Source organism: Oncorhynchus keta, chromosome 1, assembly GCF_023373465.1.
Source record: "Oncorhynchus keta strain PuntledgeMale-10-30-2019 chromosome 1, Oket_V2, whole genome shotgun sequence".
Classification (NCBI taxonomy): Eukaryota; Metazoa; Chordata; class Actinopteri; order Salmoniformes; family Salmonidae; genus Oncorhynchus; species Oncorhynchus keta.
This window is the reverse complement of record NC_068421.1, coordinates 68,370,134-68,384,866: the sequence shown is the minus strand read 5'-3', so window position 1 is coordinate 68,384,866 and position 14,733 is coordinate 68,370,134. Positions and strand designations below refer to the sequence as shown.

Sequence of the window (14,733 nt, the reverse complement as noted above, 5' to 3'; positions counted from 1 at the left end):
AGAGGACTCCCAACAGTGAGAAGAGTGGCTCAAACAAGAGTTATGCCTAGAACATCGAGTATGGAACCTTCCTAAATACTTAACCAGAGGACCTGTGTCAGCGATAACGAGCTGCTGCACTAATCACATCAAAAAACAGCTGCGTTGCAGTAATGCTCTAACCGTACTGCCTGCAGAAAAACCAGTCAGACAATGGATCTAAATCTCCAATAAATAATATACAGCGCTTTGGCTTTTCAGGGAAAAGCAGGTAAATGACAGGCCATTCGTTATACTCTACAGAGTGATCGTCTATAATACGCAGTGAGCTGGTTTATGTTGTCTGACATCATGGAAACTGACTGTCTAGGATATTAAGGCAGACTGTTTTGATCCATCGGAGGCTGGGAGCTGTAGCTTTTAGATAGGCCTTGTTCTATTGAGCATGTCAGAGGAAATTAGGGCAAGTGTCCCCTCCTGCCAACACACATCAATTCTTCCTGAACTCACCCACTTACACCTCCTTCTAAAAGACTGTCCCAGATGCATCATTGTCATTCCCCTTCCCTCTTGTGTCTCATGGTCACATAAGTAATATTCCTTACACACACAAACACAATATGTTGGATAGGTAGCTACTTACTGCATACTCCTCCGGGGTGACCTTCAGGACATCGAAGACGACGGCATCAAAACTCTTCTTCAGTTCAGAACCCTTCTCACTGAGAGACTCTGAGCTGCTGCTCTTCTGGAGACATGCACGTTAGGACAGGGAACATGGGAAACTAAAAGCTCAAAGAAATAGGGGTTTGATTGACACCCACAATGCTCTTTATATCAGTGTTTCCCAAACCTCTCCTGGGGGAACACTACAGTGCACTTATGTTCAAGCCCTGCACGGACACAGAAATTAAAGGGATACTTCAGGATTTTGGCAAGAGGCCTTTCCTACTTCCTTTATGTACTAAAAACGGTATCTACAAGTTCATCTAACTCTGGGAAAGTAGATAAAGGGCTTCATTGCCAAAATGTTAATAATTAGAATGTAAGGAGTTTAGGAGATAAAGGTGTGTGTGTGTCTCACCTCAGAGGCAGTGGTGATGCTTGATTGGCCATTGGGGAGGTCCATCATTCCCACACCATCAGTCTGTTAGTGCAGGAGACCACTCCTCATCCTCATCCTCAGTGTGTGCACTCTGGACACACAAACAATTACAATGACAAAGAGAAACTACATGTAAACCCATGTCTGCTAAATGACTAAAATGTAAAAATCTAATGCTTAATTTATCAGACCCTGGATCAACAGTGCCACCTTGTGGATGAAACTGGTAAGCAATTCACTTCAGATGTGGAGAGAGATACAGAGGAGAGCGAGAGAGAAACATACGAAATATAGGTAACTACCAAAATAATGGAAACACTTGAATAAATGAATGATACAAAGTATATTGAAAGCAGGTGCTTCCACAAAGGTGAGAGTCCTCAGTTAATAAAGAAATGAACATCATCATGCTTAAAGGGTCATGTATAAAAATGCTGTGTTTGCCCCCCCCTCCCCTCATACCATCATGGAGCATCGTATAATAGAGACTTGTAGGCTTAAAGGGATACTTTGACAATGAGTCAGATTCATCAAAATCAAACTATGTCACATGCGCCGAATACAACAAAAGTGTAGACCCTTCTGTGAAATGCTTACTTTCAAGCCCTTAACCAACGGCGCAGTTCAAGAGTTCAGAAAATATTTATCAAATGAACTAAAGTATAAAAGAATAGAAAGTAACACAATAACGAGGCTATACACAAGGATTACCGATACCGAGTAAATATGGGGGGGGTACAGGTCAGTTGATGTAATTTTTACATGTAGGTAGGGGTGACGTGACTATGCATCGATAATAAACAGCGAGTAGCAGCAGTGTACAAAACAAATGGGGGGTCAATGTAATAGTGCGGCTATGGAACCCTGACCTGTTCACCAGATCTGCTGTTTTCAACTCTCTAGAGACAGCAGGAGCAGTAGAGACTGGAGGTCGATCGATTATGATTTTTCAACGCCGATACCGATTAATCGGCTGATTTATTTTATTTTATTTGTAATAATGACAATTACAACAATACTGAATGAACACTTATTTTAGCTTAATATAATACATCAATAAAATCAATTTAGTGTCAAATAAATAATGAAACATGTTCAACTTGTTTTAAATAATGCAAAAACAAAGTATTGGAGAAGTAAGTAAAAGTGCAATATGTGCCATGTAAGAAAGCTAACGTTTAAGTTCCTTGCTCAGAACATTAAAACATACGAAAGCTGGTGGTTCCTTTTAACATGAGTCTTCAATATTCCCAGGTAAGAAGTTTTAGGTTGTAGTTATAGGAATTACATGACTAATTCTCTCTATACCATTTGTATTTCATTAACCTTTGACTATTGGATATTCTTATAGGCACTTTAGTATTGCCAGTGTAACAGTATAGCTTCCGTCCCTCTCCTCGCTCCTACCTGGGCTCGAACCAGGAACACATAGATAACAGCCACCCTCGAAGCAGCGTTACCCATGCAGAGCAAGGGAAACAACCACTCCAAGGCTCAGAGTAGATAAATGGGTAGAAAATACACCCGGTTGATTAAATACACTTTTCCTGACATCATAAAAATATTTTATAACACACGTGGTGCAGTGGTCTAAGGCTGTGCCACTAGAGATTCTGGGTTCGAGTCCAGGCTCTGTCGCAGGCGGCCACGACCGGGAGACCCATGTGGCGGCGCACAACTGGCCCAGCGTCGCCCGGGTTTGGCCGGGCAGGGATGTCCTTGTCCCATCGCGCACTAGCGACTTCTGTGGAGAGCCAGGCGCAGTGCACGCTGGCACAGTTGCCAGGTGTACGGTGTTTCCTCCGACACATTGGTGCGGCTGGCTTCTGGGTTAAGTGGGCATTGTGTCAAGAAGAAGTGGGGTTTGGCTGGGTTGTGTTTCGGGCCACGCATGGCTCTCGACCGTTGCCTCTCCCGAGTCCGTACGGGAGTTGCAGCGATGAGACAAGACTAACTACCAATTGGATACCACGAAATTGGGGAAGAAAAAGGGGTAAAAAAAAAAGATTTATTAATCTGGCTGCTGATAAGTAGAGCCACACACAGAGATGAGTCCACATTAACACAGCATCTCAGAGCTCTGATGAACACATCGCCCCCTCCTAGATCCCAGTTGGTCGAGCGACACCGCATCGCCTGTTAGACTGTTGGATAATGCGCTTTGTATTTGGGAATGTGTGGATCAGCTGATGTTCCTGCCTCTGAGCAATCCGGAGATGAACCAGACAGCTCCTGAATGGAGAAGAGGAGGGGTAGAGGGTTGAAAGCCTCATGTTGGGGCATGTAGCAGGGGAAGTGTTGAAGAGGAAAGATTGGGGCCCCTGGAAACACAATGACTCAACCTGACTCAACAGCCAGGCCTAGCAAGTCCCTCTAAATCCTCTCCCCTGTTCTCTATCCCAGGGCTCTCCAACCCCCTTCCTGGAGAGCTACTATCCTATAGGTTTTCCCTCCAACCCTAATCTAGCACATTATAATAATTATCTGGTTCATAAACTGAATCTGGTTTGTTACAACTGGGGTTGGAGCGAAAACCTACAGGAGGGTAGCTCTAGGAAAAGGGTTGAGGGCCCTGCTCGATGCCCTCACGCCCTAAACCCTTCACTACCCTGTTCCATTTCCAGTAGGGCTGACCCCATTTAGTCGACTGGTCGATTGTTTGGTTGACCGAGATTTCTCTAGTCGAGCAGCAACCCAAAAAAAAAAAACATTTTGTGGTGTACAAAACACCTGTTTGATTGGCGCCTGTCAGAGTGGACGAATCCATTGTGTAGGCTGTGGGGATGGCACAGTCCATCACTGAGACATGAGCTACTGACATTTTATATGATTATATTAAGTAAGAACAATGCTGCAAAAGCTACTAAAAACAATATTAATTTATTAAAAACGTGCTTTCTCCCACATTGGATTGCGGTTGCTGTTCCCCGTTCTGAAACATCCATGCGCTGTGTGTTGTATTGGCTCCTTTTCCTAGACCAAGTTGCTATGTGAACAATAGCAAAGTTAACCAGCATAATGGTGTTGAGAACAATGTGGCAGAGGCAGCAGCAGAGTTAGGAGATGAGAAAACAGCCCTTGCCTTAATTGTCAAAGTGAGGAGAGATGAAGCCAACTTAATTAGGTCTAAAAATCAATAGCTTAAGTTAAAAAGTGCCTGTATAAATCATCCATACATAAATAAAGACTGAGTTTGTTTAATAGCCTACTGATTCTGTGAGCACCAAGCCTCACACAACTACATGCCGGATAAACAATTTCACAAATGTGTCTACTGTTATACCCCCCCCCCCCCCATTAGAACAGCCTCTCTGGTATTATTTATACTTTTATTTAGTGTTGTTTACACTGTTCCAAATTGTCAGAAAAACTATTTATAATAACCCTCCATTTTGTTTATCTCATTGTTATTATTACTATTATGATCATCATTACAATAATAAGTAATGTCATAATTAGCAGACTTAGGATAGCAGCCTTTAAAAACCACCATCGGGCTGCAGGCCTAAGAGCGCATCCTGTTTAGTCTTAATACCGTAACTCACTTAGGCCTATATTTCAATGGTTATATAGGCTACTGTACCAATCAATCATTCATTCGTTCATGGCATCACACAGCATATGAGTCAGTCATGATTTTAAATGCAATCAAGCATTTTAGTTTTAAAACAAAATAAATTGAATAATTAGCGTAAACAATAAATGGGAATTTATGCCATGTTTTTAGTCTTTGCTGTAATAAATGTGTTTACATTGTTCCAAATGGTCAGTAATATGACAATATAATTTAACAGCACCCGTTTGGCACACATAATATGCACGCAGTGCTTGGTCCTTATTCTTGATCTCCAGTATTTTCCACAACTAGTCAAATTTATTCCACACATCCGACTTCCCCATTACATCCCGAGCAACCAGTGAACATTCCCCCGTTTTGAGTTTGTCACGCCCTCTGCATCCATTATTCTGTCAATGTGTAAGTTTTCTGAGTTCATTATAACCAATTTATTGATGCGATTATGATAGGGCCTGACGTATAGCCTATTGGTCACATGCATGCGATGCATACATGTCACGTAAAGAGAGCAAGAGTTGAGGGAATGTTTTTCCTAAACAAATGAGTGATTTTGGTATCAGAACTTGTAACTGTTGATGTTCTGTGGTGGTCGCTGCAGCAGGAGGAGAGAGAGACAACACTATAAACACTGTTGATGTTCTGTGGTGGTCGCTGCAGCAGGAGGAGAGAGAGACAACACTATAAACACTGTTGATGTTATGTGGTGGTCACTGCAGCAGGAGGAGAAAGAGACAACACTATAAACACTGTTGATGTTATGTGGTGGTCACTGCAGCAGGAGGAGAGAGACAACACTATAAACACTGTTGATGTTATGTGGTGGTCACTGCAGCAGCAGGAGAGAGAGACAACACTATAAACACGGTTGATGTTATGTGGTGGTCACTGCAGCAGCAGGAGAGAGACAACACTATAAACACGGTTGATGTTATGTGGTGGTCGCTGCAGCAGGAAGAGAGAGACAACACTATAAACACTGTTGATGTTATGTGGTGGTCACTGCAGCAGCAGGAGAGAGAGACAACACTATAAACACGGTTGATGTTATGTGGTGGTCACTGCAGCAGGAGGAGAGAGAGACAACACTATAAACACTGTTGATGTTATGTGGTGGTCACTGCAGCAGGAGGAGCGAGAGACAACACTATAAACACTGTTGATGTTATGTGGTGGTCACTGCAGCAGGAGGAGAGAGAGACAACACTATAAACACTGTTGATGTTATGTGGTGGTCACTGCAGCAGCAGGAGAGAGAGACAACACTATAAACACTTGATGTTCTGTGCTGGTCGCTGCAGCAGGAGGAGAGACAACACTATAAACACTGTTGATGTTCTGTGGTGGTCGCTGCAGCAGGAGGAGAGAGAGACAACACTATAAACACTGTTGATGTTCTGTGGTGGTCGCTGCAGCAGGAGGAGAGAGAGACAACACTATAAACACTGTTGATGTTATGTGGTGGTCACTGCAGCAGGAGGAGAAAGAGACAACACTATAAACACTGTTGATGTTCTGTGGTGGTCGCTGCAGCAGCAGGAGAGAGAGACAACACTATAAACACTGTTGATGTTCTGTGGTGGTCGCTGCAGCAGGAGGAGAGAGACAACACTATAAACACTGTTGATGTTCTGTGGTGGTCGCTGCAGCAGCAGGAGAGAGAGACAACACTATAAACATTTGATGTTCTGTGGTGGTCGCTGCAGCAGGAGGAGAGAGACAACACTATAAACACTGTTGATGTTCTGTGGTGGTCGCTGCAGCAGGAGGAGAGAGAGACAACACTATAAACACTGTTGATGTTATGTGGTGGTCACTGCAGCAGCAGGAGAGAGAGACAACACTATAAACACTTGATGTTCTGTGCTGGTCGCTGCAGCAGGAGGAGAGACACTATAAACACTGTTGATGTTCTGTGGTGGTCGCTGCAGCAGGAAGAGAGAGAGACAACACTATAAACACTGTTGATGTTCTGTGGTGGTCGCTGCAGCAGGAAGAGAGAGAGACAACACTATAAACACTGTTGATGTTCTGTGGTGGTCGCTGCAGCAGCAGGAGAGAGACAACACTATAAACACTGTTGATGTTCTGTGGTGGTCGCTGCAGCAGGAGGAGAGAGAGACAACACTATAAACACTGTTGATGTTATGTGGTGGTCACTGCAGCAGCAGGAGAGAGAGACAACACTATAAACACTTGATGTTCTGTGCTGGTCGCTGCAGCAGGAGGAGAGACACTATAAACACTGTTGATGTTCTGTGGTGGTCGCTGCAGCAGGAAGAGAGAGAGACAACACTATAAACACTGTTGATGTTCTGTGGTGGTCGCTGCAGCAGGAAGAGAGAGAGACAACACTATAAACACGGTTGATGTTATGTGGTGGTCGCTGCAGCAGGAAGAGAGAGACAACACTATAAACACTGTTGATGTTATGTGGTGGTCACTGCAGCAGCAGGAGAGAGAGACAACACTATAAACACGGTTGATGTTATGTGGCGGTCACTGCAGCAGCAGGAGAGAGAGACAACACTATAAACACTGTTGATGTTATGTGGTGGTCACTGCAGCAGGAGGAGAGAGACAACACTATAAACACGGTTGATGTTATGTGGTGGTCACTGCAGCAGCAGGAGAGAGAGACAACACTATAAACACTGTTGATGTTATGTGGTGGTCACTGCAGCAGGAGGAGAGAGAGAGACAACACTATAAACACTGTTGATGTTATGTGGTGGTCACTGCAGCAGGAGGAGAGAGAGACAACACTATAAACACTGTTGATGTTATGTGGTGGTCACTGCAGCAGCAGGAGAGAGAGACAACACTATAAACACTTGATGTTCTGTGCTGGTCGCTGCAGCAGGAGGAGAGACAACACTATAAACACTGTTGATGTTCTGTGGTGGTCGCTGCAGCAGGAAGAGAGAGAGACAACACTATAAACACTGTTGATGTTCTGTGGTGGTCGCTGCAGCAGGAAGAGAGAGACAACACTATAAACACTGTTGATGTTCTGTGGTGGTCGCTGCAGCAGGAGGAGAGAGAGACAACACTATAAACACTGTTGATGTTCTGTGGTGGTCGCTGCAGCAGCAGGAGAGAGAGACAACACTATAAACACTGTTGATGTTCTGTGGTGGTCGCTGCAGCAGGAGGAGAGAGAGACAACACTATAAACACTGTTGATGTTCTGTGGTGGTCGCTGCAGCAGCAGGAGAGAGAGACAACACTATAAACATTTGATGTTCTGTGGTGGTCGCTGCAGCAGGAGGAGAGAGACAACACTATAAACACTGTTGATGTTCTGTGGTGGTCGCTGCAGCAGGAGGAGAGAGAGACAACACTATAAACACTGTTGATGTTATGTGGTGGTCACTGCAGCAGCAGGAGAGAGAGACAACACTATAAACACTTGATGTTCTGTGCTGGTCGCTGCAGCAGGAGGAGAGACACTATAAACACTGTTGATGTTCTGTGGTGGTCGCTGCAGCAGGAAGAGAGAGACAACACTATAAACACTGTTGATGTTCTGTGGTGGTCGCTGCAGCAGGAAGAGAGAGAGACAACACTATAAACACTGTTGATGTTCTGTGGTGGTCGCTGCAGCAGGAGGAGAGAGAGACAACACTATAAACACTGTTGATGTTCTGTGGTGGTCGCTGCAGCAGCAGGAGAGAGAGACAACACTATAAACACTGTTGATGTTCTGTGGTGGTCGCTGCAGCAGGAGGAGAGAGAGACAACACTATAAACACTGTTGATGTTCTGTGGTGGTCGCTGCAGCAGCAGGAGAGAGAGACAACACTATAAACATTTGATGTTCTGTGGTGGTCGCTGCAGCAGGAGGAGAGAGACAACACTATAAACACTGTTGATGTTCTGTGGTGGTCGCTGCAGCAGCAGGAGAGAGAGACAACACTATAAACACTGTTGATGTTCTGTGGTGGTCGCTGCAGCAGGAGGAGAGAGACAACACTATAAACACTGTTGATGTTATGTGGTGGTCGCTGCAGCAAGAGGAGACAACGGGTGCTAGTCAGTCACTGTCATTTCAGCCTGACACAATCAAATCTATTGCGGTCGGACTCACTCGTCATTTGTGTTAATTATTTAATCAAACAGTGCATTTGAAAGCATCAGACAGACAATCTCAGTGCATGTGTCTATATGGAAAAATACACGTTTTAAAATGCTGACCTTCCCTCACTCCCTCTCCTGTTGACCTATCACTCAACAAATTCTCTCCTCACCCTCAACTCTTCAGAAAGTGGGCCCGGTCTCCTCCCTCCTTCTCATGTGCCCATCTTGTCCTCTAAGCCCCAAAGAGCTCATCTACAACAGAAAGTAGCGGAAACTGAAAACCATATGGTCATCTGCCTCTACTCAGGGTGTGTGTATTTACAAATACGGGGCCTGTGCGTGAGGGCAACAGATGCCTCACACCCACAGAGAAAGAACAGCCAATGACAGACTGCACAAACACTGATCTGAGGAAAGAGCAGAGCCACAGCATTCTGCCACCTTCAATGACTCATTCCACCAAGAAAGGGTCAGGCCAGTCACTGACCCAATGTGAGCTGTCCTATAATCTCATCTCTCCAACAATCACATTCTATAGTGTAAGTCAGTTAGTCTGGCTCAGTGATGAGTCACTAGTCCCCACAGACAAATAGGCGTGTTGTTGGTGTGACAGTTAGCTGTGCAGTGTCACTGCTTATGAGACAAGCTGTGTGTGTGTGAGATCGGGGTCAGCTGCTGCATCCAGTAAATGAACAGGCATGTGACAGTGTGAGGTCATGCGTGTCAGTGAAAAGCTGTGAGTATCTTATAGCCAGCAGTCCCCCAGCAGTGCAGGACTGGGTCTATGACACCCTTAATGTGTGGCTTTTCTCATACACTAACGCTAAGCTAAATCCCACAGATCACAGTAAATCATATGCATCTCTGATAAGCTTTAATTTCTGCAGACAGATAAGCCTAGTTGTAGAAACATTGAGCATCTAAAGCAGCACTGTGTTTGTCTATGCCAGCCAGTCTCATGCATTTATAAACTGTGCAGACTGCACAGGCCCAAAGTGGGTCAGTGTGCTCACTGTGCTGAGCACACTGAGAAACACATGATAGCATACACCTCTTTTATAGTCTTACAGCCAGAGCGAATAGCATCAACATTAGTCAATTTTCATCAAGTGCCATTGCTGAACAGTTAGTAACAGTGACATTAACATGTAGCCTACGCAAACTCAGAACTCATTTTGTCAGTCAGTGGAAATGATCAGGGCATAAAGCCACAACCAGCCATGGGGGGGGGTGTTGAACAGGAGCTGAGAGGGGCCACTGAGCCAGTCACACACAATAATGACTCAAACACACAGCATGTGGCTGCATGCCTGCCACTGTAAGCTGGTCGATACAAGCAGGTTAGGGGCACAAGAGAGGTGTGAGTGTCCTGTTATTCAGGACGGTGTCTGAGCACACGGCAGCCACAGTGAAAGCCTCTTCACACCATCACTTAACATGCCATTGGTTCCCCCTGAGCCAGGGGAAGGAAGCTTACTGAGTGGGGAAGGAAGCTCAGATTCACATTAGGAAAGGGGGTTGCTGGTCCCAAGAGAGAACCTCATCAAGTAGGCCATCTCATCTATGTGAGCATTTTATGGCAACACTGCTAGAGGGGACACACACAGTTTGCAGAATCCAGTCATTTGCCAAGGCAGCTCACGCCACCTGCCTGCATCTTGGTTGCCTAGCAACCATGGTGCTTTTCTACAGACTGAAAACCAAATGACGACTTTGCCTCACACACCTCAGCATCCCAGTGAAACATGATTATTAATAATCTGCAACAGACAGGCGGCAAGAGCCAATGGGAGAGCAGACTGGCCAAGGGCAGACAGACGGTTTAAAAAGGCCAGCCCCAGGGGAGAGTTACTATTGACTGAGTGGGAGTAACAGGAGGTCACTGGAGAACATGAACAGAGATGGATGATTGACAGCTGATAGTGGAAATGATCAGCGCATAAAGCCATAACCAGCCAAATGCTGGGTAAAAAAAAAATCACAATGGCGGTGAAGTTTCAGTCCCTGGTGTTGAAAAGTATGATGGTATTGAAGATTGAGAAGTAGAGAGTCTGTGCTGCTCTAACACACTATCACAACACTCAAACAAGCCCAGATAGACGCGCCCACACCCGCCTGCCCAGGTAGACCTACCTACTTGTGTGCGCACGTCTACGTAATTATCTACGCGTGCACGTAGATACACACACGAGCAAGTAGATGTACGCACACACACACGAGCAAGTAGATGTACGCACACGAGCAAGTAGATGTACGCACACACACACAAGCAAGTAGATGTACGCACACACACACACACAAGCAAGTAGATGTACGCACACACACACACACACGAGCAAGTAAATGTACGCACACACACACACACACGAGCAAGTAGATGTACGCACACACACACACACGAGCAAGTAGATGTACGCACACACACACACGAGCAAGTAGATGTACGCGCACACACACACGAGCAAGTAGATGTACGCGCACACACACGAGCAAGTAGATGTACGCGCACACACACGAGCAAGTAGATGTACGCGCACACACACACGAGCAAGTAGATGTACGCGCACACACACACGAGCAAGTAGATGTACGCGCACACACACACGAGCAAGTAGATGTACACACACACACGAGCAAGTAGATGTACACACACACACACACACACACACACACACACACACACACACAGGAGGCGGCATGCTTGCTGTTAGCCTGGCTCCAGCCCATTTGCGAAAAATACACTGGTCCCTAATCAGTAGCTCTGACCTTGGTAGTGCGATTTGGCTTTTTTTAGCCACATGCATGCGCACACAGACACAGGCACCCTATCCCTTCCCGGTCCCCCTCTCCGGTTGATAATTAGAGCTCAGGCTGTGCAGCCAGTCTGTTCTCCTCACCTCTCCTAGCCTGGCAGTGGCACATTCCCCCAGTGAGACAGACACATCTATGATAAACCAACACTGACACCAACACTCAGACCAGAACCGGGTTCTTTATACAGATCCTGACACCAGCAGCCTATGGAGGGGGAAAACTAATAGATGCAGAGGGACAAACAGAGGAAGAGGTTAGGGTCCCAGAGCAGAAGGCTGTCACGTGTGAGTTGTGCACACTGTGTGTGTGTGTGTGTGTGTGTGTGTGTGTGTGTGTGCACAAGTCTGGCCTGATTTGTGGGTCACAGGGGAGCAGCCAGCCTGGCCTCATCCCAGCTTCTCCTGCTGAAGACTGGAGGCCGGAGCTCAGCGACAGACAAGAAGGAATAGAGGGAGGAAATGTGGTGCAGCAGCAGCAGCAGTCAGTACAGATTGTTGTGGAGAGTCAGGCAGGTAATGCGTGAAGTAATAAGGCAGGGGAACAATAGCCAGAAGAGCGGTCACTGAATCGTACTCATAGGAAACCGGCTGAGATCTCCATCTGCTCCTTTATGAGTCTTAAAGGGTTTTATCTGTCTACACTACAGACACGCAGGACATCAAGGATCCTTAAGCATCCAACTTCAACGTTCCAAGCCTATATCATATCAGCGAGACAGTCAAAATGTCAAGTGTAGCTAGAACTAGGGGTAAATTCATTTGAATTCAATCACTTTTTGACAACACCCTTTTTGATTTGAACAAAACCTTCCATACATATTGGCCCATTGTAGAAGTTGTCAGAAAGGGACTTTTTGGATCTGAATGCCCAAACATTCAAGAGATAAAAATATGTTGTTGACCTATTTTGCATTCCCCACCACATCCATATCCATGTCTTCATCACTACATAAACAGTTGCGATTTAAATAATTTAAAAAGCTTAGTTGTCACCATTTCATTATTTTAAACAAAAAACAATGTACTTTAAAAATGTCAATTATCTAAAAACATGTCAAATCTTTTATTTTTTCTATCAATAAATAAAGTATAGTTTGATAACCCTGTTTGTCTGTTTTTAAATGATATCAAACTCAACCGTTGAACTATTTCAGTGATGAAGACATTGATGTCTCATGGCATGGTATGCAAAATGGGTCAACTTTGAGGACATCCCATCTCCTGAAAGTTCTGGCATTCAGGTCCAAAGTCACTTTGACCAGTTGGTCAAAATGGACAAATATGTATGGAAAGGTTTGTTTCAATCAAAAGGGATTCTGTCAAAAAGTCACTTAATTCGTATTTATTTACCTCTAGAATAATGTGGGTTAATAACAGCAGCATTACCCCATCCCACTCCCATCACAACGTTAAATGCATATTGCCTCTAGCTATCAGGCTCAGCTGACATGAATACCAATAGCAGGGACGTTATTAAGGTCATTGTGATCCTCTGTGTGTGTGTCATGGTTTCCGTTAGCCGGTAATTTCTGGCTTTTGGACCCAAAAAAAAGAAAAACCATTGCAAAATAAAGCTTTTTAGTCATTGATGGAAATACTATACCAGTTGATATGCTCCAACTTCAAAGGCAAATATACTTCATAGGCTCATAATGCTTGGAAACGTGTTAGTTGTGTGAGCACGGGTTTCCATTTTTACTCCCGCAAAAGATATACAACTATTATATTTCAAGTTTTATTACTGCATAGGCAACTTGTTCTTCTGGGCTAAATGTTTTTTTTTTATATATTTTTATATATTTTTAATGATATTAATTTATTTATCGCAGGTATGAAGACACTGTTCTACTGTTAAAATGAAATACAATTATCTAAATGTGATTTAGAGCACCGTGGCTGGACACTAATGCGTTTCGCACCCAAAGCATATGGATGTCTGGTATATTTCTCAAATACCCAGTAAATCAAAATCTTCTCGGTCACGTTGTCTGGCGCCAAATTTTCTTGACGGAAAACCTGGTGTGTGTACTTGTTTTCCAACCTTATCAGGATGTCCTAGCCCAATGTCCTAGCAAATCACCCCAATGTCCTGAAAGGGTATGAAAACTTGTTTTCATGTCCTGAATTTGTTTAAATGCCATTTTAAACTTACGGGGTTAGGGAAAATAGGACTTAATTGTCAAACATTTTTACTCCCCAAAACATCCTGAAATTTCACAAAGGTGTGAGTGTGTGAGACACATCATTGATCCCATATTGAGCCATGGCGCTATAGATTAGGAACAACTTCTCCTGGACTGCAGTTGACAAAATCAGTCAGTCACCATCTCTTCATAGTCAGATGCAGTAATATCATTGTTCAACATAGACTAACAGACTAAGCAGTGGTTACCCCATATCAGTGACTGATTCCTGAAATCAATTGACAGTTCAAAGCAGATGGTGTAGAATGTGTATGTCGTGAATGAACAGAATCCAGCGTCTCTCATTGGAGGTTGTACCATCGTCTAGTTTTTGTTGTATTAACAGTGTCAAAGAAAAGAGAACATATCAGCCTCTTGCGATATGGATATTGCACATCTCAAAATTGCAATTTTGATCTGAATTTGATTAATTGTGCAGCCCTAACACACACAGAAGTCAACTCAGACATCCCAGCTCATGAGCAGCAGATTTCTAATAGAAAATAATGTGTTTATGCAACAAATGTGAGTGCATCAAATCATATCGCACCAATTCATTCCTCTACTCAAACCGAATTTCTAACTGAAATGTATTGTTCCTTTTAATTTTTTTTATTTTGTTTTTTTACACCTTTATTTTACTAGGCAAGTCAGTTAAGAACAAATTCTTATTTTCAATGACAGCCTAGACAGTGGGTTAACTGCCTGTTCAGGGGCAGAATGACAGATTTGTACCATGTCAGCTCGGGGATTCGAACTTGCAACCTTTCGGTCACTAGTCAAACGCTCTAACCACTAGGCTACCCTGCCGCCCCATATATCGGAGCCCATGCATTTAGATACGGATCGAATCGTCTTGCGATATGCACATCCCTACTAGCTAGCCAACTAGGGAACCGAAGTTGTCTAACAGAGACCGACACACCTTAGGTTCACTAACTACTACTGCTGAGCGATTAACCGAAATGTTGGTTATTTTGGGAGGTTATAAACTACTAA

General features: G+C 44.3%; 1 protein-coding gene across 5 annotated transcripts in view; it reads right to left on the bottom strand.

The window, feature by feature from the left end:
- ralgps2 (Ral GEF with PH domain and SH3 binding motif 2) overlaps positions 1–14,733 on the bottom strand; it is a 145,295-nt gene that overhangs the window by 105,661 nt on the left and 24,901 nt on the right. For 4 of the 5 annotated variants that reach the window (XR_008061771.1, XM_052458730.1, XM_052458727.1 and 1 more), the window contains 2 exons: positions 1,064–1,175; positions 623–727 (listed from right to left, as the gene is read on the bottom strand). Coding sequence is in view for 4 of the 5 variants with exons in the window: in XM_052458730.1 (XP_052314690.1) it covers positions 623–727; positions 1,064–1,111 (153 nt within the window). In the remaining variant the exon portion in view is untranslated. The remainder of the gene's footprint in view (positions 1–622; positions 728–1,063; positions 1,176–14,733) is intronic. The other variant, XM_052458737.1, reaches the window with a different exon arrangement.